Source organism: Schistocerca cancellata, chromosome 7 (assembly GCF_023864275.1).
Source record: "Schistocerca cancellata isolate TAMUIC-IGC-003103 chromosome 7, iqSchCanc2.1, whole genome shotgun sequence".
NCBI lineage: Eukaryota > Metazoa > Arthropoda > Insecta > Orthoptera > Acrididae > Schistocerca > Schistocerca cancellata.
Window position 1 is genome coordinate 245,126,410 of NC_064632.1, and position 26,852 is coordinate 245,153,261.

Sequence of the window (26,852 nt, forward strand, 5' to 3'; positions counted from 1 at the left end):
GTTGCGTCATCGGCAGCGCCGCGCTTATCGGGCAGAAGATATCGCCGACGGTCAAGGGAAAATGAAAATGGATGTTATATTCGAAATCAGCGCATCACAATTCACTATATCGACAAAATATTGAAAAATAAAAAAATTTTTAAAAAATTTAAAACAATTTTTTTGATGTAAATAATTGACTGGGGCGAAAATAAATATCGTATTCGTAATCAGCGTATCAAATTTGACTATAATCGATCAAATTTTGAAAAAAAATGAAAATTTTTTTTCCGTACCTGCTAAACTGCATAAGTGCCGTGCAGCGAACAAAACTTAACATTATTATAAAGGTAACCAGGGTCGCTTTTCATAAGATCTTCTCGTCTGTTATTCAATAGCCCTTTTTCTGCTCCTACAACGAAACATTTAATCATTAATACACATGTAGTCTGCAAGGGAATCCTGAGGATACAGTTTAGTAACATGATGATATATACTTCTCAGGGTCCTTAGGAAACCCACAAAAGGACACATGAGGTGTCTTCGTCTTGTTGTTGCTGCAATTTATTGCCTATAAATGGTCCCGTTTGTAAAAACAATTGTACAAACCAAACTAAACTACTGCTATTCGCTTTCACGATAGCACCGAACTCATCGGTTTTACTTACTGGCCGCTTGGTGCGCTGCTGGCACAGTGGACAACAAAACTGAGGCGAAGTGTCGGGACAGTTATGTTACTCAATACTCTGTGAGCAGAAACACGTATATCGGTTATTAACGGCAGCCAATCAGGAGGCACAGCCGCTCTGTCCCGAAATGCTTGCACACAATGAACTAAAGCTTCGTGAGGCGAATGTCACGTCTTTATCGTTATCTTTGAGATAAAGATACGGTGTGTGTTTATTGTTTTGAAAGAAGTGGTTGTGTTATAATAGATTTTAGATCAGGTAGCTTAACATGTGCTGGATACTAGGTACATAAAGTGGCAAGGAAGCAAGAGCTGAACAATCTTTCACTAGGACTCACATCTGGTTCTTGCAGGTAACAAAGAACTGTAGTTTACACATTTCTTTATGTTTATTTGGTACAGTTGTCATGGTATATGCGATAGAAATAAGACAGTAGCTTATAGCACATTAGAAAAGGAAATGGCAGTGGGCGCACTTTGCTTGTAGAAACCATTACAGTTTTCTCCCACAGTGTAAATTTCTCAGTCTTAGAAACTGAGATTGACTATGTTATATATGTTCTAAATATACAGAAAATATTTTCATGGTTTACTGATAGTGAAATAGGTACATTATTAATTCTTCCAGTTGCTTGCAAAGTGAATATAATGCAGGCACTCAATGTAGCCAAGCAGGTATGCCACATTCATACTTCAGCGCGACCCCATCAAATAATCAAGCTTACAAGGATGAGAGTTGTGGATAATAGTCAGATCGGGAAACTGGCCATGGCTGAAGGGAAACCGCCAAGATGTATTCATGTTTACAACAAGAAAGGTGTAGGCACTATTGGTATGTATAAAGTACATCCTACACTGTAATGTTTATATGTTTACTGTATTGTTACTGCTCTTAAATGCTGAAAAGCCAGATGTATCAGGTTCTATTCTCATTTACAAACCGAATCATAACTCCATTAACAGAAGAATGTGTTCTATTGGAATCTTTTATGATCTGTCGAAAGCTTCAACTGTGTCAGCTATCAGATTCTTTTAAGGAAGACAGAGTTCTGTTGGTTGAGTGGGTCAGCAAGGATGAGGGTTAAATCCTACCTCAGTGACAAAAAACAGATGGATATCACAGATAGAACATGTGCATCGTCTATGTAGGGCAATGGCAACTATGGATCCCCACAGGACTTTTTCCTTGGTCCTCTTTTGTTCACCTTTATTAAGCACCTTCCAATGTGTACCAGTTTTGCGATGCATTTTGCACTTTTTGTGGATGACACAACTTATGCGTAACAAAGTGGTCACGATAATCCAGAGGAAATTGCAAATACTGTCTTTCCTGAAGTTTGAAAGTGTTTTGATTCAAGTGGACACACAATAAATGGGAAAGAGAAACCACAGTTCATTCAGTTTCGTGTGAACAAAAAATTTTCATGGCAGGTTAGCATTAAGTGTGGTAGTCAAGAATTAATGAATGTGGCATCATATAATTTCCTGGGTGTACACATTGAATATATTTTTCACCTTCAAAAAAATCTTAGTTCAGCCCCTTATGTTGTCCATAATTACTTACATTTGTGATACTGATGCTGTTAAAATGGCATACTTCACCTGTCTCCACTTACTATCTTACACTGTTGTGTTCTGTGGCAACCATCCACAGATAACAAATTTTCAATTCTCAAAACAGGATAATTAGTGATGTGCAAGGTTCGCCATGTATGTTCATGTAGAAACCCGTTTAGGTGATTGAGTTCTATTATAAGAATCATTCTCTGCACAAATCAAACATCTCATATCAGAGGCACAATATGAGGAGAAATCTTGAACTAAACTCTGAACTAAAGAACTTCAGTATTTTGCAGAAATAAGTGCAGTATAGAAGCACAAAATAAGAGCAGTACAGTAGCACAAGAATGCTCTCCCTCTTCAAATTAAATCCTCTGTCAGTGGACAACTGTATAAATGTACCTGCAGCTCTGCACCATCTGTGATAATACAATGCTCGTGAACTTTGACTTTGGGAACAACCTGGTTCTTGCACAATTTTTACTGCAACCCTCAAAATTTATTTTATAAGAATAATTATTTAGTTAGTAGAACATATTAATTTACAATTACATGTTTATAATCACATGTTGTTCTTTATGTTTACGAAGTTTGTATTTTCTTTTAAATATCTGTTAACCTGTCTTATTTGTTCAAGTTACATGCATTATTTTTATTAGCACTATATTAATTATGTTCTTGAAGTACTGTTATTGGTCAGTTTCGTAATACATATTGTTCGTATGAATATTTGACATAACTTTTGTAAAATTTAACCTTTGATTTATTCTACGTGCAACTGAATCACCCGTTAACTGCATACACGATTTTGAATGTTCATTAGCCCAATAAATAACTTTTGAGTTTTTCATTGTTCCATATTAACTCTCTATGGACATGATTATGAATCAATAAACACAAAAAAAATAGAATCAAACAATGGAAAATCCAGGATGGAATGTAACAATATTATGAGAAGGAAAGTTGCTACTCACCATATAGCAGGGATGCTGAGTGGCAGATAGGCACAACAAAAAGACTTTCACAATTAAAGCTTTTGTCCAATGGCCTTTGTCAACAATTGCCACACCCACTCACACAAATGCATCTCACACACATGACTGCAGCCTGAAGCAGCTGAAACCACACTGTCATATTAGAATCGTTACATACATATTACATTAGGCATCTAAAGATACGGGTGAATTATATATTGGCTAGTGAATATTTACTCGTATGAAATTACTTAAGAAGCTGAAACACTTGACTTGTATAGTTATTATTTCTTATGAAAGTCCAGAAAACAGTTCCTCTCTCTCTCTCTCTCTCTCTCTCTCTCTCTCTCTCTCTCTCTCTCTCTCTCTATCTATCTCTTTTTTCTTTTTTTTCCCCCTTCTTCAATGCACAAATGAGCATTATATTCTTCTGGCAAACAATTGACGGACTATCTTTGCAGTTTGGCATTTTGCATCAGCCTCTCTTCTCCAACACAATTGGCCAATGACCAACATTGCCCTGGTGAACAAACAGTTGAGGAATTGGTTTAGGTGCATGTCCTACTTTCTTCTTTATGTGTTTATTTATTCTGCATAGGACTTTGGCTATGTCAGCTTTGAACTGACAAAGTGGCCTCTGCTTATTTTTGGAGATCCCAATGGAGTCACTGTCCCTTCTGTACAGTGGCTGTGCATTTACTACCACCATGTCAAGGAAGTGAAAAAACATTTGCATATAGTACTTCTTTGATCTGATGTTGATTCTGTATAGTGCAATGAGTGAATCTAACAGATGCACTCCTCCCATAAACCTGTTGTAGACGTAAATAATTGATGGACAATCAACTTCAATTTTTGCTTTGGCCTTCCTACCACATCATTTCACCTTACTTAGTGGTTCTGCAGCAGAAAATGTAGATGCAAGTACTACTGATCTTTTATCAAACCATCTGGCACACATACACAGTGACCGTCAATATCTGCCTCCCATTCATCATATGTGCTGCGTCTGGATCATGGGGTCCCGGGTTCGATTCCCAGCCAGGTCGAGGATTTTCTCCGCTCGGGGACTGGGTGTTTGTGCTTCATCTTCATTCAGGAAATGCCGAGAATGGAATGGAAAGATTCGGACCTTGTACAGGTGCTGATGACCACAATGTTGAGTGCCCCACAAACCATCATCATCATCATCTCACTTTTTTTTCCCCAAATCTTTGTCAGTTGCCAACACACAGCCAGGCAACCTGTTGGCTCTGACAGTCCCCAACCGAAAAATCTTCATGTGAGCAAGCTCTGAAAGGAGTGGTATTTTTGTAAACCAATTTTGAAAGTACAACTTTGTTGTCAGGGAATGACCTTGCAAAGGTGTAAAATGACATTGGCATTAGCCCCTAAATCTTGCATTCTGGCAAAGGGTAATGTTTCCCACAATACACTTCAGAAATGTACATAATTCCTTTCCAAACACAATATATATATAATTTATACCCCCATTTGTGAGGTTTATTTCGCATGTACTGTTTGAAGCTAGACATTCCCTTGAACGGCACCACCTGCTCATCAACACATAGCATCCTATCAATATGTAGGTTGTTAAATTTTTTGAGAAAACTGTTTATTAGTGGCCTAAGCTTGAAAAGTGTGTCTTTGTTTTCACCTACATCAGGCATTTTGGTGTTGTCATTGAAATGTAGAGTGGACTTTATATCTTCCCACCTCTCTCAACTCATCACACCTGACAAGCAAGGAACACTAAATGAAGGAGACCAACGTAATTGAGTACGTGGTACATTAACAAGTGACACATAGAATGCTGTCCCTATATATTGTTCCAGTTCACTGACAATCAGCTGGAGAGATTTAGTTAGATTCTTCTGAACAGAATACAGGTTTGTCTGTTCAGTAATATGTTTGAGAAGTTGAATGTCAAAGAAGTGTTTGAAATACTCAACAAGTTCCTGGATTGAAGTAGACTCAGGGATTGAACCTAGCCAGTGTGGTATGTCATGAGCACTGTTGCCATTAGTAATATGTCTCCAAACTGGCTTTTGCCTAGTGGCTCCATATGACACTGAAGCAGCTGAAGTATTTTCTACATCAGGAACACTGGTATCATCTTCACTACTTGCTTCTGAAAGTGTCAAAACATATACTTTTTAGTGTCTTTTTAAAATCAATCAAGCAAAAACAGTACCACATAATGCTGCAGTACAGCCCTGAGATAAAAGCAAATACCTTACCATCTTCAGAACTGCTGGTTGTTGCTTCACTATTTGTTGACTTGCTCGTCTATCTTACTGAACGAGTCACTCAGGCAACTGTCATCACTCTCTCCACTAACTACACAAGCAACAGCAAGCCTATTCTTTCCATAACATGCTGCAGCTTTCGTGATCTAAACAAACAACAGTTTTGTTGCATATGCGTAAGTTATCAAATTTGTAACGCTTACAAATTGTATGAGTAATGTCTACAATAACCATTTTTGATCCAGAAGTACATCAATATTACACACATCATACAATATTTATGTAAAGTTGATAACTTGCATTCTTCAAGATCAGTAATACTAAGTAACAACAGCTGAAACACACATGGCCATGCTCGCGGAACTCATTAGAGACAACTGTTCAAATAGTTGACGAAACTGCCACAGTGCAGGGCCAGTTCCAACATCTGTTGTCTGAAGTGTCACGCATCTGCTGCGCTTGGCAACTGCATGAAAATACTTCTTGTTAAGCGCATACGGCAATGCATTCTAAGTTTTGCAAATTTGTTGTGATCATCAATAGAGGGCTAAACTGGTGCAGATGGCTATTATTAATTAATTGGATAGCTTATGCGCTGGCACTACATTATACCAGAAAAAAATTATTATGTTATAATGTCATCAGAAATTTAATGGAGGATAAGTTATGTGCAGAACCTTTTTGACAAGACTCATAATCACTTGGTGTAAGTCCTAGAGCATGTGAAAGTTGTGATAACCATCATCGTACTACTTCGTGTAAGTATTACTGCTGTATGAGAGTGAGAGTGAGAGAGAGAGAGAGAGAGAAAGAGTGTGTGTGTGTGTGTGTGTGTGTGTGTGTGTGTGTGTGTGTGTGTGTGTCAGTCTGTACATTGAGCAAGCAGTAAAGGAAACCAAAGAGAAAATTGAAGTAGGAGCTAAAGTTCAGATGGAAGAAACAAAAACTTTGAGGTCTGCTGATGACATTGTAATTCTGTCAGAGTGAGCAAAGGACTTGGATGAGCATTTGAATGTAATGGACAGTGTCTTGAAAGAAGATTATAAGACGAACACCAGTAAAGCAAAACAAAGACAATGGAATGCACTCAAATTAAATTGGTGATGCCAAGGGAATTAGATTAGGATATGAGTCACTTAACCCATTAACTTACTAATATTTTTCCGTATAGGCAACCCTACATTACCATTTAAATTTATGAAACTCAGCATATTTTTTTCTTGCACACTTTTCTCAAAATTAAATAATTTTTTTGATAGGCATTCTTTATATAGCCTATCTTAAAATTTATTGAAATTATGAACAGTGAAGATAATACTGTTTCAGAAGTTTTTGTTGGTGTCAGTATACCCAAAAACATTTAGACACATGCAGTGCCACTAGACGTTTCTCACACTCGTATCATGTGTCACTTTTCTTCTTCCTTGCTTCACACACAACACAATTTCTGGAGGTTGTCTTCTTCATGAGATTGGGGGAGGCAGATAAACCCAACAAAATATGCCCAGTTTGCTGCCTGCAGTCTAACTGGGGAAATTCCAGATTAGGTCCATCCACATCTAGGGTAGAATGAGATTTTCACTCTTCAGCGGTGTGTGTGCTGATATGAAACTTCCTGGCAGGTTAAAACTGTGTGCCAGACCAAGACTCAAACTCAGGACCTTTGCCTTTCACGGGCAAGTGCTCTACCATCTGAGCTACCCAAGCATGACTCATGCCCTGTCGTCACAGCTGCACTTCTGCCAGTACCTCGCCTCCTACCTTTCAAACTTTACAGAAGCTCTCCTGTGAACTAGCACTCCTGAAAGAAAGGATATTGCGGAGACATCGCTTAGCCACAGTGTGGGGAGGTACTGGCAGAAGTGAAGCTGTGAGGACGGGGCGTGAGCCGTGCTTGGGTAGGTCAGATGGTAGAGCACTTGCCCGTGAAAGGCAAAGGTCCCGAGTTCGAGTCTCGGTCCAGCACACAGTTTTAATCTGCAAGGAAGTTTCATATCTAGGGTAGTCTGATAGAGTGATGTCTGCTTTATTGTTGACTTCTGCTCTATTTATCCTCAGCCAGCTGAATTGTAAACTGACTGAAATTAGATTTTTTTCCCTTGTACTTTGTTTAGGAGGACATATGAATTGAAAATCCCAATGCTGATCAGGTAAAAGAAAATTTTCTTACTTCCTTTGGCATATCTTCTCATGAGAGGGAAAGATGACAACTGCTGGTCCTGTCTGACAACTGCATTCAATGAATTGTTGTATTGTGCAATTTTTTGGAGTTTCTGGACTGAGGTTTTGGTTTTCATTACAGTTTCTCCTCTTGCTGTCATAAGTGACACCTGTATGAATAGTAGATAGAATATTTGGTTCTTTTTTATCCTTCCACTGCAGAGGCATAAGCTTGTGTGAAAATAACACTAGTGTCTCCTTTTTTAGTGTAGATTTTTGAAACTGGTATGGCATATTTAGCTCTGGGGACCTAACTGTCCCTATGGCATTTGTGCTCATTTCAGTGAGCCTTACAAGCAATGGCGAGGTAGTGTACCAGTTGTCAACATGTACTGTATGACCATTGTCCAAATACTGTTGCATGAGGTCGATGACAACAGCTTCACTAATCAGGATTTCTTTGTTGCTTGGTTTAGGCATTTTTTGTATGTAAATATCAAATCCTGATCAACAACCACTATTTGACTCACAAATTTATTTTATTCCAAAACATGCCCTTTTTTGCGGACTGAATTGGATGTTGCAAAGTCTACTCTTAATTTCATTAAGCTTTCATCAGTTGCAATATCTTCCTCAACATTATAAACTCTTTGGAAATTTTGTTTGAGATGGTCAGTAAGAGGGTGTAACTTGTTCATATAGTTTGCATGGTCAGCATTTTCATTATTTGCAATATGAAGGAGCCAGAAATATGTAAGAATTTCCTGTAGGGAATGACGTCAGAAAAGAATGGAGTATGAATTGATTTCTTTACAGACTAATATGACTGAAGTGTTGGCTGCTTCAACTGTGCCCATAAAAGTACTTACTCCTCGACTCTACAGCCCTTGAAGGGCCTTGGCCTGCATCACAATATCCTGCCATTCTATCCAGTCCGTGGCTTCCTGTCTGCATCCTCTGACACTCAGCTTTTTCATATCTTCTTCAATTCCGTCCACCCATCTCTTTCTGGGAATCCCTTCTGTGGTCTGCCTCCAGCCTTGCCATCAAAAATCTTCTTATGTGTTCTGTCTTTGTCCGTTCTGACCATGTGTCCTGCCCTCTGCAGTCTTCTTATTTTAATGGTAGTGACAATGTCAGGTTCTTCAAACAGTTGTTCTAATTCTGCATTCATATGGATGAGACAACCTTCTTGATCGTCTATTGGGCCACATATTTTATGCAGAACCTCTCTCTGCCAAATGCTAAGGATCTTTTCCTAATTTGCAGTCATGGTCCATGTCTCGGCACGTTTTCATGATAGAAGCGAGCTCCTAAGAATGGGTAATGTGGCAAAGTAGCTTTTGTTGTCTGCTGCTACTCTAGCCTTCACCTCACTGTTGATGTCATTTGTCTCTTTGATAGTCGATCTGAGGTACTTGAAGTCTCTCACCCTTTCAAACCTCTTGTCGTCTATCCTGAGATTTGGTGGCTTTGGCTGGTTGGTCATTGCCACATATTTGGTCTTTTCAAAACTGACTACCAGGCCTTGTTCTCCTGTACCTCTCTCCATTTGTTGATGGGCATTGGCCAGTGTTTCATGCGAGCAATGCCACATCGTCTGCGTAGGCTAGGTACTGCAGTGATCTATTAAAAATGGTTCCTCCTATATGTAGCTCTATGTGACTTATGACTTTTTCCAGGTTGAGGTTGAACAGCAGTGAGAAGATATGGTTAACCTGTCTCAGCCCCTTCTTCACTTCAACCTCTCTGAAGATTTTTATTTTACAGTTGGTTTCACTGAGGATCATCATAGTAAGTTTAACGAGCTTCTTAGGTATTCCAGCCTCTTTCATTACATTCCACAACACCACTCTTGACCCCCCAGGGGTTCCACAACTCTCTTGTGGATACGTGCGTGGTGAGCACGGGGCCCTGAGCTATTGCAGCCTTCCTTCTTTCCAGGGCTGCATTTCCTTCCCCTTCCCCTCCTTGCTCCTTTCCCCTCCTTGCTCCTTTCCCCTCGCCCTCTCCTCTCCCTCTTTTGGTGTCCTTGCTTATGTTGGCCCCCGCTATCCTCCTGGTTCTGTTGGTTTTACAATTTGGCTTTGTTGTGTAATCACCTCCTCTTTTTGGCACTCCCCGGTCCCCTTCTGGGGTTTGACCTCCATTACTAAATTTCTCTTGCGTAGTGTGAGCCATTTGGGGAAGAGCACCTTACCTAGTGTCTCCGACATGTGCCCTCCTAGTAAATTCCACCTTTTCTTTCACGTTGTTGTCTGATGCTAGGGTGCATAGCCAGCACGCTAGCCAGCCCATGTGGTGGGGTCACTATGTACCCTTTTGGTTGAACCCCCTGAACACACAGGGATCACACTTCTGATACCTGACCTGTGACCTCCTCATGCAAGCCTTGGAGTGGTTGTTCATCATCCTGGAGCATCGGAACTCTCGGCAATGGCTGCCGTGCCAGACGGCCCTTGCTGTGGCTGGGTGGCGCCCGTGAGGAGAGCCCCGGATCGGAGTGGGCGGATGCTATGCAAATGAAATGCGTACGGGTCCAGACCTCTGGCCGTTCTTCTGCGGCTGTCTCTCTGCGTGGAACTGATTCTTCTAGTGCTGCTTCTCTTGCCCCTTCGGCCTTCCCTCCCATGGCTACCCCCTGGAAAGAGGATCATGCCCGTCGGCTAGGGGCGAAACCTTTCCCCCGCTATCTGGTTTGCACCAGGACTGATGGGGATACTTGCACCAATACCAAACGTTTATTGTTTGTGGAACACATTGAAGACAAGTTTGGCGAAGTGGACTCCCTGAGCAAGATGTGGTTGGGTTCGTTGCTGATCAAAACTGCTTCAGCTGCCCAATCTGTGGCCCTTTGTGCCTGTACCCATCTTGGCACAATTCCTGTGTCCATTACCCCCCCCCCCCTATCAGTCTCTCAATATGGTTCAAGGTGTGATTTTTCACAGGGACCTCATCCTTCAAACTGATGAGGAACTTCGGGACAATCTCGGATGGCGCGGTGTTCACTTTGTTCGGCGTGTTCAGAAGGGTCCTAAGGACAATCGCATTGATACTGGTGCCTTTATGCTGGTCTTTGAAGGGGATACCCTCCCTGAGAAAGTAAAGATTATGGTTTATCGCTGTGATGTGAAGCCGTACATCCCACCTCCTTTGAGTTGTTTTAAGTGCTTGCATTTTGGACACACGTCTTCCCGTTGTTCACAGGCCCCTCTCTGTGGTGACTGTGGACGTCCACTCCATGAGGGGAGTCCCTGTGTTCCCCTTCCTGTGTGTGTTAATTCTCATGGCACTCATTCTCCACATTCACCAGATTGCCCAGTATATAAGAAGGAAAAGAAGATACAGGAGTATAAGTCCCTCGATTGTTTAACCTACACAGAGGCTCGTAAAAAGTATACACGTCTTCACCCTGTGTCCATGACATCTAGTTATGCTTTGGTTACTTCTTCACCCCTTCCTCCCCCTTCCTTACCCCAATCCTGGACCCCTCTCCTCCCCCCCCCCTCCCCTACGGCTCCCACACCCTCTACTCTGGGCACTGCTCCCCCTCCCCAGCCGGAGAATTGTCCCACTCCTTCGGCATCTGCCAGTCAAGGGCGCCCCTCCCGGGGTGCCCCTTCCCGGCACCTTCCAGGCCAACGGTCTGCTGCCACGCGACGACCACAAGAGCCACGGTCTGTCGGTCCCCAGGTCTCTTTCTGTTCCCGATCTTGCTGCAGCTGGCTCCTTTATGCCACACAAACCCTCCTCGATCTCAGCCTGAAAAGAAGAAGAAACATAAGTCCTGGGACAGAGAGCCTCTGGTGTCACCAGAGTTCCCATCCCTGGCTTCACAAACAGATTCTGACCTGTCATTCATGGATGTTGCCCCCTCCTTGTCGGTGACGGATGGTGACCCAGCAGCATGACTGGCTTTACCTGTTCAACCCTCATTTGAATCATCGTTCTGTGATTATCCAATGGAATTGTAATGGATACTATCGTCGTCACATTCCGGAATTGAAATCCCTTATTTCGTCTTACTCTGCAGCTTGTGTGGTTCTACAGGAATCTCATTTTACTGATGCTCACTCACCGACCCTACGTGGGTTCCATGTTGTCTGTCAAAATCGGGTCGGAACCCTGCGGGCTTCTGGTGGCGTTTGTACGTTGGTCCGTACAGACATTGCTAGCACGTGGATTCCTCTTCAAACTACATTGGAAACGGTTGCTGTTAGGGTCCACCTGGACTCTGAGGTCACGGTTTGCAATCTTTATCTCCCTCCTGACAGGACTCTTTACACCTGCTGCCTTAACTGCCTTTCTTCAGCAACTACTTCCTCCCTTCCTCCTCCTTGGGGATTTTAATGCTCATCATCCCTTGTGGGGCAGTGCATTTCCATCTAGATGAGGTCTTCTCATAGACCAGTTTATTGCAGACCACGACTTGTGCCTTCTTAATGATGGCTCCCCTACTCATTTCAGTGCCGGTCATGGTACCTTTTCTGCCATTGATCTTTCTCTTTCTTCTCCCTCCCTCCTCCCTTCATTACACTGGTCGCCACACGACGACCTTTGTGATAGTGACCATTTCCTGTTGATTCTCTCTCTCCCTTCCCGCTCCCCGATGGACAGGTTACCTCATTGGTCTTTCCAATGCGGCAATTGGCCTCTATACACTGCACAGGTCGAGTTTTCTCCCTTTTTGTCAGGTTGTATTGATGACGTCCTACGTGACGTGTCTGACGCGATTGCTCGCGCTGCTAGCCTTGCTGTCCCGCGCTCATCTGGACCATTTCGTCGCCGGCAAGTCCCGTGGTGGAGTACAGCCATTGCCATTGCCACCCGTGATCGCCGTCGAGCTTCGCAACACTTTAAGAGCCACCCATCCGTAGCCAGCCTTACTACCTTTAAATGCCTTCATGCTAAAGCCCATTATTTAATCAAACAGTTGTTGTTGTTGTTGTTGTTGTTGTTGTTGTTGTGGTCTTCAGTCCTGAGACTGGTTTGATGCAGCTCTCCATGCTACTCTATCCTGTGCAAGCTTCTTCATCTCCCAGTACCTACTGCAACCTACATCCTTCTGAATCTGCTTAGTGTATTCATCTCTTGGTCTCCCCCTACGATTTTTACCCTCCATGCTGCCCTCCAATACTAAATTGGTGATCCCTTGATGCCTCAGAACATGTCCTACCAACCGATCCCTTCTTCTGGTCAAGTTGTGCCACAAACTCCTCTTCTCCCCAATCCTATTCAGTACCTCCTCATTAGTTATGTGATCTACCCATCTAATCTTCAGCATTCTTCTGTAGCACCACATTTCGAGAGCTTCTATTCTCTTCTTGTCCAAACTATTTACCGTCCATGTTTCACTTCCATACATGGCTACACTCCATACAAATACTTTCAGAAATGACTTCCTCAAACAGAGCAAGCGGATATTTTGGGAACGATTTGTTTCCTCCCTCGGTTCTACTGTCCCTATGTCATGGGTATGGGGTACACTTCACTCTCTCGAAGGTTGCCATCGGTAGTCCACCCTCCCAGGCCTTCACCTCCCAGATGGCCTTTGTACGGGCCCGTTAGTTCTTGCGGAACATCTTGCAACCCATTTTGCAATGGCATCAGCATCAGCCTCCTATCCGGCTGCTTTCCTTCACCGGAAACAGCAGGCCGAAGCTTCCACCTTATGTTTTACCCCTTGTGAGTCAGAATCCTACAACGAACCTTTTACCAAATGGGAATTTCTTGCCCAGACTCCATTCATAACCAGCTGCTTCAACATCTCAGTGCTCCACAACGGCAACATCTTCTTTGGGTGTTTAACCGTATCTGGCTCCAGGGTGACTTCCCGTCTCAGTGGAGGGATAGCATCGTGGTTCCTGTCCTTAAGCCTGGTAAGAACCCCCTATTTGTTGACAGCTATCAGCCAATTAGTCTGACCAATGTTGTTTGTAAGTTACTTGAACGGATGGTAGCCCGTCGGCTCAATTGGATCCTCGAATCTCGGGATCTATTGTCCCCTTACCAGTGTGCCTTCCAAGAGGGACAGTCTCCAATCGATCATTTACTTTGATTGGAATCCGCAGTTTGGCAGGCTTTTTCCCAGCGCCGCCATTTGGTTGCAGTATTTTTTTACCTTCGCAAGGCCTATGACACGGCCTGGCGCCATCACGTCTTACTTACGCTTCATCAGTGGGGTCTTCAGGGCCCACTCCCAATTTTTATCCACCAGTTCCTGTTCCATCGGTCATTCAGGGTTGGGGTTGGTACTGTTTTTAGTTCTCCACGGACCCGGGAGACGGGCATCCCACAGGGTTCTGTCTTGAGTGTCCTTCTTTTCCTCATTGCTATCGATGGACTTGTGGCCTCTGTCGGTCCTTTGGTCGCCCCTGCCCTGTATGTGGATGATTTCTGCATTTGGGTTAGTTCCTCTTCGATGGCCTCTGCAGAGTGGCAGCTCCAGGGAGTTATACAGCGTGCCTCTGCATGGACCCTCTCACACGGGTTTGAATTCTCTCCTCTAAAATCGCGGGTGGTCCACTTTTGTCGCCATACTACGATCCACCCTGATCCAGAACTCTGTCTTGATGCACAATGATTGCCTGCTTCTTTTCGAGAACGAGCTGACTTGGCTGCCCCATATCAGACTTCTGAAGGTAGGATGTTTCCATAAACTCAATGTCCTTCGCTTCCTTGCCCACTCGTCTTGGGGTGCGGACCATTCCCTCCTTCTCCGTCTTTATCGTGCTCTAGTTCTGTCTCGCTTTGACTATGGTTGTCAAGTTTATAGTTCAGCTGTTCCTTCCACACTGCATGTGCTAGATCCAGTCCACCATCATGGTATCCGTTTGGCCACCGGTGCCTTCCCTACTAGCCCTGTTGATAGTCTCCTGGTTGAAGCTGCAATCTCCCCCCCCCCCCCCCCCCCTCCCTTTCTGTTCGGCGGTCCCAGCTTCTGGTGTCTTATGCACTCGCTATCCGTACCTTTCCTACTCATCCTTCCTATTCTATCCTGTTCCCAGACCATGGACGTCACCCACCTGATTCCCACCCATGGGCGGGTTTACTGGTTGAGCTCCGCCTTGGGTCTCTTTGCCGTGATTTTCAGCTTCCTTTTTTGTCCTGTCTTCCTCACTCCCCCCACCCCCCATCCCCCGCCCTTGGTTAGCTCCTCGGCCTCGAATTCGGATGGATCGCTGCCGAGGTCCGAAAGATTCTATCCTCCCGATGGTGTTCCGTTCCTTTTTCCACCAAATTTTATGGGAGTTTGGGGATGATGTTGTTTTTTACACTGATGGCTCTAAATCTGCTGATCATGGGGAGTATGCCTTCACGTCCTCTGTTGGAACGGAAAATCATCTGCTGCCACCTACATGTGGGGTGTTTACAGCGGAATTGATGGCAATTTCCCGGGCCCTTACCTTTATTAAACAGTCCCAACACAACCGTGTTTTGTTATGTACGGACTCAATGAGTGGCCTTCTGGGCTATTGACCGGTGTTTTTCGCGCCATCCCTTGATCTTGGCCATCCATGACCATCTTGCTGATATTCACCATGCTGCTTGTTCCATTGACTTCCTTTGGGTCCCTGGCCATGTGGATATCCTGGGTAATGAGCTCGCTGATCGTTTGGTTGGGGGAACAGTCACTTACCCCCCCCCCCCCCCTCCCCCGTTTTCTGTAACCCCTCCTGCAGCGGATTTACGGCTTCACATCAAATCCCACTTCGCACAGTCATGGGCCAATTCTTGGGAGGCTACTCCCCTGTCTAATAAACTTCGTGCAATTAAGGTGACACCAGGCCGTGGTGTTCTTCCTTTCGCCACTCCCGAAAGGACTCGACCACACTGTGTCGTCTCCACGTAGGCCATACCAGGCTGACCCATGGTTTTCTTTTGCATGATGAGCCACTCCCACTTTGTGGTTGTGGAGCCTTCCAGTCAGTAGCCCACATTTTGGTTGAATGCCCTCTTATTTTGTCTCAGCGTGCTAAGTACAGACTCCCCCGCACTTTACCTATGATGTTGGCCCGGATGGTCTCTCTGGTTCTCAGTTTCCTCCGGGTAAGTGGTTTTTATTCTCAGTTTTAAGGTTTTTAATCTCTCTCTGGTGTTGGGGCAGGGTGGTGAGTGTTGGGGTATCTCCCACTGTAAACCGTGTTCGGAGATTACCGACCGCAATCCTCTTTTCTCCTCTTTTACTCTGTTTTTATCATTTTTTAGGATTGGCTAGTCTCCTTTTCCCATACGTACTTCTACATTCTAGCGGTTGCACCTTTTAAGTCGCAGGTGGTCTTGCCTTTGCTGCTTCCGCATAGCGTTGGGTTCATTCTCTTGCTGACTTCCCTCATTTTGTTTTTACCATTGACAACATGACTGCCCTTTTACATTTTTAGCATTTTCCCTTTTATTCTTCTGACTTTCCTGAGGTGTCACACTAGCAGAATGGACCACATTTGAAACAAGGGACTGATGACCTTGCTGTTTGGTCCCTTAAACCCCAAACAACCAATCAACCAACCACTCTTGAGATGCTATCATAGGCTTGTTTAAAATCAATTTATAGCTGGTTTATGTTTATTTGATGTTCAAAACATTTTTTGAATAGGATGCATAATTTGAATATTTGGTCAATTGTTGGACCTGATGGGATACCAGTTCAATTTTACACAGAGTACGCGAAGGAACTTGCCCCCCTTCTTGCAGCGGTGTACCGTAGGTCTCTAGAAGAGCGTAGCGTTCCAAAGGATTGGAAAAGGGCACAGGTCATCCCCGTTTTCAAGAAGGGACGTCGAACAGATGTGCAGAACTATAGACCTATATCTCTAACGTCGATCAGTTGTAGAATTTTGGAACACGTATTGTGTTCGAGTATAATGACTTTTCTGGAGACTAGAAATCTACTCTGTAGGAATCAGCATGGGTTTCGAAAAAGACGGTCATGTGAAACCCAGCTCGCGCTATTCGTCCACGAGACTCAGAGGGCCATAGACACGGGTTCACAGGTAGATGCCGTGTTTCTTGACTTCCGCAAGGCGTTCGATACAGTTCCCCACAGTCGTTTATTGAACAAAGTAAGAGCATATGGACTATCAGACCAATTGTGTGATTGGATTGAGGAGTTCCTAGATAACAGGACGCAGCATGTTATTCTCAATGGAGAGAAGTCTTCCGAAGTAAGAGTAATTTCAGGTGTGCCGCAGGGGAGTGTCATAGGACCGTTGCTGTTCACAATATACATAAATGACCTGGTGGATGACATCGGAAGTTCACTGAGGCTTTTTGCAGATGATGCTGTGGTGTATCGAGAGGTTGTAACAATGGAAAATTGTACTGAAATGCAGGAGGATCTGCAGCGAATTGACGCATGGTGCAGGGAATGGCAACTGAATCTCAATGTAGACAAGTGTAATGTGCTGCGGATACACAGAAAGATAGATCCTTTATCATTTAGCTACAAAATAGCAGGTCAGCAACTGGAAGCAGTTAATACCATAAATTATCTGGGAGTACGCATTAGGAGTGATTTAAAATGGAATGATCATATAATGTTGATTGTCGGTAAAGCAGATGCCAGACTGAGATTCATTGGAAGAATCCTAAGGAAATGCAATCCGAAAACAAAGGAAGTAGGTTACAGTACGCTTGTTCGCCCACTGCTTGAATACTGCTCAGCAGTGTGGGATCCGTACCAGATAGGGTTGATACAAGACATAGAGAAGATCCAACGGAGAGCAGCGCGCTTCGTTACAGGATCATTTAGTAATCGCGAAAGCGTTACGGAGATGATAGATAAACTCCAGTGGAAGACTCTGCAGGAGAGACGCTCACACACCGTCAGGTGGCTTGCGGAGTATGGATGTAGATGTAGACCTATTTCTTCTAAAGCCACTCTGATAGTTTCTAATTCTGTCTTCCACGTAGGGAGTAAGCCTCCTACTTAGGATCTTGGAAAACACTTTATATGTAGTATTTAGCAGGGAGATTCCTCGGTAGTTCTGGCAGTTTAATTTATCTCCTTTTTTTATGTATGGGGCACATACTTGCTGTTTTCCACTCCATTGGCATGCTGTCCTCCCGCCAGATGCTCAGTATTACTTTATGTGTTGCTTTCCACATTGTTTCCCCACCATATTTGAGAACTTCCACCTGGATCTGATCTTCTCCAGGTGCCTTAGTGTTTTTTTAAGGTCTTAATGGCTTGTATCACTTCAAGTGTGGGTTCTGGTGTTAAGACCTCTTGTCCATAATAAGTTATTTTCACCAGATCTTCTTGTTGTAATCCTTTTAATTCTGCATTTAAACAGTGGAAAATCCAGGAGGGAATGTCACAATATTATGACAAGGGAAGTTGCTACTCACCATATAGCAGAGATGCTGAGTCGCCGGAGATGCTGAGTCGCAGATAGCCACAGACCAGTGGTCGAAAGCTTTGATGAGTCTTTTTGTTGTGACTATCTGCGACTCAGCATCTTCGTTTTATGGTGAGTAGCAACTTTCCTTCTCATAATATTATTACTTCTGGGTACAGTAACTCTTGGAAGTATTCTGCCCATCTATCAAGTTTTTTATTACACTCCCCTATTAAGTCCCCTTCTTTACTCGTACATATATTTGTTCTGGCTTGAAACCCAGCCTTTCCTTTTTTAATCTTTTGCTACATTTCACATAATTGTTTCTCTTCTCCAAGCTTTTTAATTTCTTCCTATTTTTCTTTTCTAGTGCTATTTTCTTCTGCCTGCAAACCCTCTTAGCTACACAACACTTCCCATTATATTTATTCAGATTTGTCTTCTGCCTGCAAACCCTCTTAGCTATGATGTGCTTCTCCTTATATTTATATCTATAAAGAAAGATGATGAGACTTACCAAACAAAAGCGCTGGCAGGTCGATAGACACACAAACAAACACGAACATACACACAAAATTCAAGCTTTCGCACCAAACGGTTGCTTCGTCAGGAAAGAGGGAAGGAGAGGGAAAGACGAAAGGATGTGGGTTTTAAGGGAGACGGTAAGGAGTCATTCCAATCCTGGGAGCGGAAAGACTTACCTTAGGGGGGAAAAAGGACAGGTATACACTCGCGCACACACACACACATATCCATCCACATATACACAGACACAAGCAGACATTTGTAACGGTAAAGAGTTTGGGCAGATATGTCAGTCGAGGCGGAAGTACAGAGGCAAAGATGATGTTGAAAGACAGGTGAGGTATGAGCGGCGGCAAATTGAAATTAGAAGTTAGCGGAGATTGAGGCCTGGCGGATAGCGAGAAGAGAAGATATGCTGAAGGGCAAGCTCCCATCTCCGGAGTTCTGACAGGTTGGTGTTGGTGGGAAGTATCCAGATAACCCGGACGGTGTAACACTGTGCCAAGATGTGCTGGCCGTGCACCAAGGCATGTTTAGCCACAGGGTGATCCTCAATACCAACAAACACTGTCTGCCTGTGTCCATTCATGCAAATGGACAGTTTGTTGCTGGTCATTCCCACATAGAAGGCTTCACAGTGTAGGCAGGTCAGTTGGTAAATCACGTGGGTGCTTTCACACGTGGCTCTGCCTTTGATCGTGTACACCTTCCGGGTTACAGGACTGGAGTAGGTGGTAGGAGGGTGCATGGGACAGGTTTTACACCGGGGGCGGTTACAAGGGTAGGAGCCAGAGGGTAGGGAAGGTGGTTTGGGGATTTCATAGGGATGAACTAAGAGGTTACGAAGGTTAGGTGGACGGCGGAAAGACACTCTAGGTGGAGTGGGGAGGATTTCATGAAGGATGGATCTCATTTCAGGGCAGGATTTGAGGAAGTCGTATCCCTGCTGGAGAGCCACATTCAGAATATGATCCAGTCCCGGATCTGGCTGCTGCTATAGCTGCTTGGCCGGCAATGTAATAATAGATTTGAAATTTGTTTGAAACTTGCGGCCGGCTGTGGGTTAAAGGGATAGATGTGTTTTGCTATTTGGGCAGCAAAATAACTGATGACAGCTGAAGTAGAGAGGATATAAAATGTTGACTGGCAATGGCAAGAAGAGCGTTTCTGAAGAAGAGGAATTTGTTAACACAGTTAAGTGTCAGGAAGTCTTTTGTGAAACATGAACACTAGACTGTTTAGAGAAGAATATAAGAGAAGCTTTTGAAATGTGGCTTTAAGGAAGAATACTAAAGATTAGATGGGTGGATCGTGTAACTAATGAGTTGGTACTGAATAGGATTGGGGAGAAAAGAAACTTATGGCATAACCTAGCTAGAAGAAGGGATCAGTTGATAAGAAATATCCTGAGACATGAAGGGATCATCAGTTTCGTATTGGAGGAAATTGTGTGGGGTCAAAATCGTAGAGAGAGACCAAGAGACACATCAAGTATGCAGATTCAATAAGACGTTGGTTGCAGTAGTTATTTAGAGATGAAGCTTGCACATGAGTAGCATGGAGAGCTGCATCAAACCAGTCTTCAACCTGAACACCACACGAGCAACAGTGTTCAAATGTGCTCCAAAGCTGAAACAGTCACTTTTGCACTGCCCTTTAGCTGCTAGAGAAATTCCAGACTGAATAGTTTATTTATGTGTAGGCTGGAATGAAACTTTCACTCTGCAGCGGAGTGTGTGCTGATATGAAATTTCCTGGAAGATTAAAACTGTGTGCCAGACCAAAACTCTAACTCGGGACCTTTGCCTTTTGTGGGTAAATGCTCTACCAACTGAGCTACACAAGCACGACTCATGACCCGTCCTCAAAGCTTTACTTCCACTAGTACCTTATCTCATACCTTGCAAACTTCACAGAAGCTCTCCTGTGAAATTTCTTATGTGTAAGCTGCATGTTACAGTCCAAGAGAACACCTCATTTTATCTCCCTCATTTAATCTGTCTTTTATTCTGTCTGCCCCATCAAAAACTCTGAACTGAGGCTGGCATATTGCTTACTTATGTACTACTTGTGACACCTTTTCCTTCATCTTTGCATCTTTTGCTCACCACAACATATTGATTCTTCGCAACTGAGTATCTGAGTGACATTCTCCTTTCCCTCTTAGTGTTCCCCAGTCAAGCTCTGTTTCTTCCCTGAAGAAGGAATGCGTATTTCCGAAAGCTAGAAATATTACTTTACATAAAGAGTGTTTTTATTGGTAATATTGGGTGCCTTCTGAAGGCAAGGTGATTTTTTTTTTTTGTTGGGGGGGGGGGGGGGGGGGGGGTGAAACCGTAAGTATTGTGTTGTAATTAAAATGAATATGTTTGTTTAGAATACACTATTATGCGTGTGACTCATGTTTTATGACTGAACGATGATATGTGCCCCAATCTCACCATCAGACAAGACAAATATTGTCCTGTGTTACCAGTGTATCATTTAGCATGTTTTGTAAATATAATAAATAACCATTTCCAGTATAAGCATGTAGATTTTGGATTATCTGTTTTTCTTCATGTCCTCAGTAACTCAGATGATGGGGAGCTTGCTTTTGTGTGTATGTATGTATAGGGTTTCAGAAGATGACTGTGTGAAAAGTACAAGGCATACAGTGCAAAAAAAGAATAGAAACATATCAGTACATAGAGCATCTCTCAAAATAAAGATTCATAATATGTACATGGTATAGTTGCTCTAGGGTGCAGAGGTGTCAGAACATGTAGACAAATTATCCACTTCGTATTGTCATGTAGAATTAGTTCTTATCTGCCTACAGACTGAAATATTTCCAAAGCAGGCTACTGTTGTGCCTTCTACTATTTCTACCAGTGACTTCAATGAAGTGCATGGACAATTGACTTATTCTTCATCACAAATGATGCCCATTTAAGCATCGCTAATGTGAGTTACAAATTCAAGAAGATGCTGTATCCACTAAGTGTCTTTTTCCTGTGCTGTATACTTTATGTGCAGCCAACTTCTGAAATGCCCAGAGGTACCTACATAAAAAGCAATGCATACAGCTACTCTCATGGAACTCTTGTGCAAATAAAATATATTGTTGCAAGGTGTTAAGTCAGTGAAAGCAGGCATTTTAAAGTATAAGGATTGAAGGTTGATGGAAAGTTTATTTGGAAGCATCATGTTTAAGATCTGGTGCAGAAACTACACGCTGCTATCGTGACTAGAAAAATGATCAACAGTTTATCAAAAAGTTTTTTTTTTCAGTAGGCTTCCAGCAGAACTGAAGAAAATTGAGAAAAAATTCCAAGTATTCAAATCCAAGGTTAAATGTTTCTTTGGTATTATTGTTGTAGAATATTGCATGGTAGAAAGCAGTTTACCACTATTGATAACATTTATTTATTCATTTCTTTATTTTTTGTCATATAAGTGCAGCATTAGGCCTATATTGAGCTCAGGCATTGTTTTTTACAGTAGGGGAAAAGATCTTTCTTTATGTTCTGTAGTAGTCATCATGTAACAGGAGGCTAAGTTCAGTGAGAAACCAGAAAAATACATTGAGGTGACGTGTCATGGGATATCGATGTGCACATATACAGATAGTGATATTATCATGTACAAAAGGTATAAAAGGACAGTACAATGGTGGAGCTGTTGTTTGTACTCATTCATTTGAAAAGGTTTCTGACTTCATTATGGCCACATGATGGGAATTCATAACTTTGAATGCAGAATTATAGTTGGAGTTAGAAGTGTGGGACATTCCATTCCGTAAATCATTAGGGAATACTGTGTTTCAAGATCAACAATGTACCGAAAATACCAAATTTCAGGCTTTCGCTCCCACCATGAACAACACACTGGCCGGCTTTCACTTAACGACAAAGAGCAGCAGCGATTGCATAGAGTTGTCAATGCTAACAAACCAACAGTGCATAAAATAACCACAGAAATTAAGGTGGTATGTAAGATGGAGTATCCGTTGGGACAGTGTGATGATATTTGGTGTTAATGGGCTATGGCTGCAGATGGCCGATGTGAGTTCTTTTGCCTGCAGTGCCTCTTCTGGGCTTGTGACCATGTCAGTTGGACACTAGACGACTAACTGCGGCCTGGTCAGATGAGTCCTGAGTTCAGCAGGTAAGAGCTGATGGTAGGGTTTGTGTGTGGTGCAGACTCCATGAAGCCATCGACCCAAGTTGTCACCAAGGCACTTTGCAAGCTGGTGGTGGCTCCATAATGATGTAAGCTGTGTTTACATGAAATGGACTGGGTCTCTGGTCCAATGGAGTCATTGAGTAGAAATGGTTATGGCCGGCTACTTGCAGCCATTGACTTGACGTACTCAAACAAAGATGGAATTTTTATTTATGTCACTGGGTTACAACTGTTTGGATTGCTTTGAAGGACATTGTGGACAGTTTGAGCAAATGATTTGGCTATCCAGATCTCCCAGCATGAATCCCATCGAAAATTTATGGGACATACTCAAAAGGTCAGTTCGTGGATAAACACCTACAGTGGCAATACTTTGTTATGGATGATTCGATATTTGTGCAGGGGACTTGGTTACTTGAGTCCATGCTTCGTTGAGTTGCTGCACTACACTTGGCAGGAGGAGGTCTGACATGATATTAAGAGGTATCCTATGACTTGTCACCTCAGTGTACTGCGGGCACAGTTTCAGTGGACTGATGCATGGGCACAAAAACTCTTTAACAGAAAACAGTATTCACACAAGCCTTCTAGCTCTTGTTATTTTTATAGAAAAGCGCGTGCGCACACACACAGACAGACAGACAGACAGACAGACAGACAGAGAGAGAGAGAGAGAGAGAGAGAGAGTGTGCTAGCTTTGGGTGCCAGTTTGTACCTTTGCTAGAAAATGAGCAAGAGCTCCAAAGCTAGTGTGAATACTGTTTTCTGTCACATGTTGCTGTGTGCCAAACATCTGTCCACTGTGAGTGAGTGGCTGTCCTGTCCGTATTTTATGTATTGTTACATCTAGGAATTTCCATTAGTGTTATGAAAACAATATTTTGGTTCAGTCAGTAAACATGATTCTTATGCTTTTTTGGCAGGTGACAAGATACTGGTTGCAATCAAAGGACAAAAGAAGAAAGGCGTGATAGTTGGTGTGAAACAGAAGCAGCCACCTTTGGTGCCTAAATTCGACAGTAACAATTTGGTGCTGATAGATGATAATGGAACTCCACTAGGAACACGCATTCATGTGCCCATACCTACAGTTCTACGTCGCATTCTGAAAGAGCGTACACATGCAAAAGGCACGGATTATACAAAATTGTTAGCTATAGCAACTAGATTTGTGTGATGTATTGAAATGGTAGAACTGTACAAAAATTTTGCTTCTGGCACTGTTATAAGATGATGTACTATACTGTCTTGGCAAAAAAAAAATAAAAAGCATTTAGCTTACTTTATCAGTATGGATACTGAAAAGTGAGTTCCAAAAATTATGTACAACTTGTGACCTTTGTCCAACTGGATCTCAAGTAATGGGGTTAGCAGAACTGAGGAGTCCCTCAACCCAGCTTCTGACAAACCCAACTGACACATACCTTTTTTAAACAAATATTAGCAACCAGTAACCCCTCATTCCTGATTCTTTAAAGACTTAAACTTTCATGTATCAAACATCTTCAAATAATGGATGAGTATAGTCTGGGTAATTTGAGCTCCATTCTAAGAAAAGCTAGTTTTTCACGGTTCTCAATTTTTGATATCCTTTAACTAGGTATCATAAAATATAATTTTACAGGGTCAGTCACTGGTATATGTGACTGCAAGATGTATTGCAAATAAGAGTTACTGGCAAAGTACTAATTAATTAAAATGTCATGTCTGCCCAGATACTGAAGCTTTATTGTATGAACAGCAAAAGTATAGTATGTAATAAACTTTCTTCCGTCATTTTTTGTAGGAGGTATGAAGGAGAAAAAAAGTTTTGAAGCTGGGTGTAAAGCCTGTTGCAAGTGACTAATGCTCTCATAAGGGTGCAGATGACCTTGCCATTTAGTGCCCTAAATCACCACCACCAATAATAATAATAATAATAATAATAATAATAATAATAGTAATGTCAGCATGAAAATAGCAATGGATAATTTGTGTACTGTATCTTACACTTTGTCACATCTAGTTTCCAAATTTAATACCCGACTTACAGGTTTAACACAGTAATGTAAAATTGCACCTTGTAACGAGCAGAGCTTTTCAAATTTGGCCAGTAATTATGTGACATATTGGAAATTAAATAATTGTTGTTCTTAGCAGCCGTTATGTAGCCAACCTGCATTTGGGGCAGGTGGTTTTAACCATTTAGTAATATAGATCCTATAATGGTTATGAAATGATTATGTTTAGTAAGTTTATAAAAATATTTTTACAAAATAACTGAAATTATTTATACCTGAGAAACATTAGTACTACCCATGTTCCTTTGCCGGAGTTGTGATGCCAATGACTATTTCTGCAGGGAGTATGTTTTAAATTTTGTATCATTATTGAGATTAGCTGACAATTATGCGACTTGATAAGGGAGAACATGGGGTACCCATTGATAATAAGATTAATGGATCAGGACTAGATTCTTCAATGTTACACAAATGCTTGCACTGAATAACAGAGGACACAACATGGAATGCTCATGCATTTTATGGAAAATAAAGTAGTTTACTTCAGATGAGTGTTAAGATATTGCAAATTAGTTAAAAAATAGACATAAAGCAGTAGCACCATTCCAGTAGTATATTGGCTCCACCAAGCTTTACTAACATGGACGATATAGTATGTGAAAAGGTGTGGTGTAAGGTGGTGATTCTGCAGAATGACACATTCCACTTCTAACCACTTAGGCTGATGAAGGATGTTAATGGAAACCAAAAACCTTATTTATGTAGTTATTAAGTGTGGAACATCCCATTCTCAGCATATTGACAATGTGTGACAGCAAATGCTTGTCTCCATCTTCTGTGGATGCCTGTTTCTGCTTTGGCATCATGGCTTGGAAGTCAAGGAGGAAAGTGTGCTCTGGCAATAATATAAATGTGAGAATAGATCAGAACTGTCATTCTCTCTTGGTCTCTCTAAGCAGTACACCAACACATCTAATGATCTATTGTGAGCGACCAATTTATGACAGTTGTGCTCCACCCATGCTTGTACGGTGGGGACACTGCAACTACAATACAGAAGCATTATCATAAACCTTGTGAGAGATCTTATTTTGGTTTATGTATTTTGGCATATGTTATTGACGGAACGCTGCGGGGCAAAGATGCAATATAAACGTGCCAGCGCCTAAAAGAGAGATGTGTGAAAGGAAAAAATGGACAGTCATCTATATTTTTATGTTTCTTTAAGGCAATATAAGATTTTTCACTCTTCAACTATCTGCCTTTTCCCATCTAGACATGTTACATTAGTGAGCTGTGTGTATTTATGTAAAAGTTTTTTTATGAAATATCGTCTGGAAAGGCGGCAGTTTCTTTCATTTCTAAAATATTCATTGTGAAAACTATATCTCGAAGCACAACAACCTGCAGTCTTCTGGTACAACAGTGACCTCATTTATGATTGCATTCTTTATCATAGTGAGGGATGATGTTTCCTTCTCTTCAAGAAAGAAAAGTTAAATATCATCCTGTTACGGGAAGAATTATATTACTAATCAATTAGACTGTTTCAGTGGTAATCATAGTGACAGACAGTGGAGATGTGAATTGTTCTGGTGAAAGTATCTGCCAGCTACATACCTTGAAATAATGCACATTATTCACACCTCCCTTATGTCACCAGTGCCTTAGTAACTACCATAAACTGTTTACGTCTTTTAGTGGTTTGAACAGATCAGAGCTCACTTTGTGCTCATCCCGCAGCAAAAGGTGAAAAAGTCACATGAAACAGTCTAATGGCACTGCACAGCAGGTCCAGTAAAGCTATTAACTTAAAGAATGATGAACCATAAAATATGTGAAAGGTGAATGTTGGCGCACTTATTCATCGAGCAACAGTGGAGTGGAACACACCATAACCCAAAACAAGCCACCTGTAACATTCCATTTTGGCAATTGTGACAAAACGCTAATAAGAGGTGCTATAAGAAAAGAGCTTTAATAATAACAATGAAAATTTTCATGTATTTCGACAAAAATGGCAAAAGATACAATATAGGAGTGTGTAGTTTCACAGAAATATGTACTAATAAATGTTTCTCGGGCTTCCAGCTGCATCAAGTGGTTTAAAATCCACGAGCATTTGGCTGGGTACTCCTCAGCCATTGTCAAGTGGTGATTGTCTTCTGGTTGCTGCTGCCGTCCTTATATAGCAGCGCTGCCTTCCGTGGTCA

General features: G+C 42.3%; 1 protein-coding gene across 1 annotated transcript; it reads left to right on the plus strand.

Moving 5' to 3' along the window:
* The first annotated feature begins 737 nt into the window (after positions 1–737).
* Positions 738–23,931, plus strand: LOC126092077 (39S ribosomal protein L14, mitochondrial). Its single transcript, XM_049907499.1, has 3 exons — positions 738–1,020; positions 1,296–1,499; positions 23,563–23,931. The coding sequence occupies exons 2-3, from the start codon at positions 1,316–1,318 to the stop codon at positions 23,814–23,816; spliced, it is 438 nt and encodes a 145-aa protein (XP_049763456.1). The 5' UTR covers positions 738–1,020; positions 1,296–1,315; the 3' UTR covers positions 23,817–23,931.
* Positions 23,932–26,852: the final 2,921 nt, after the last annotated feature.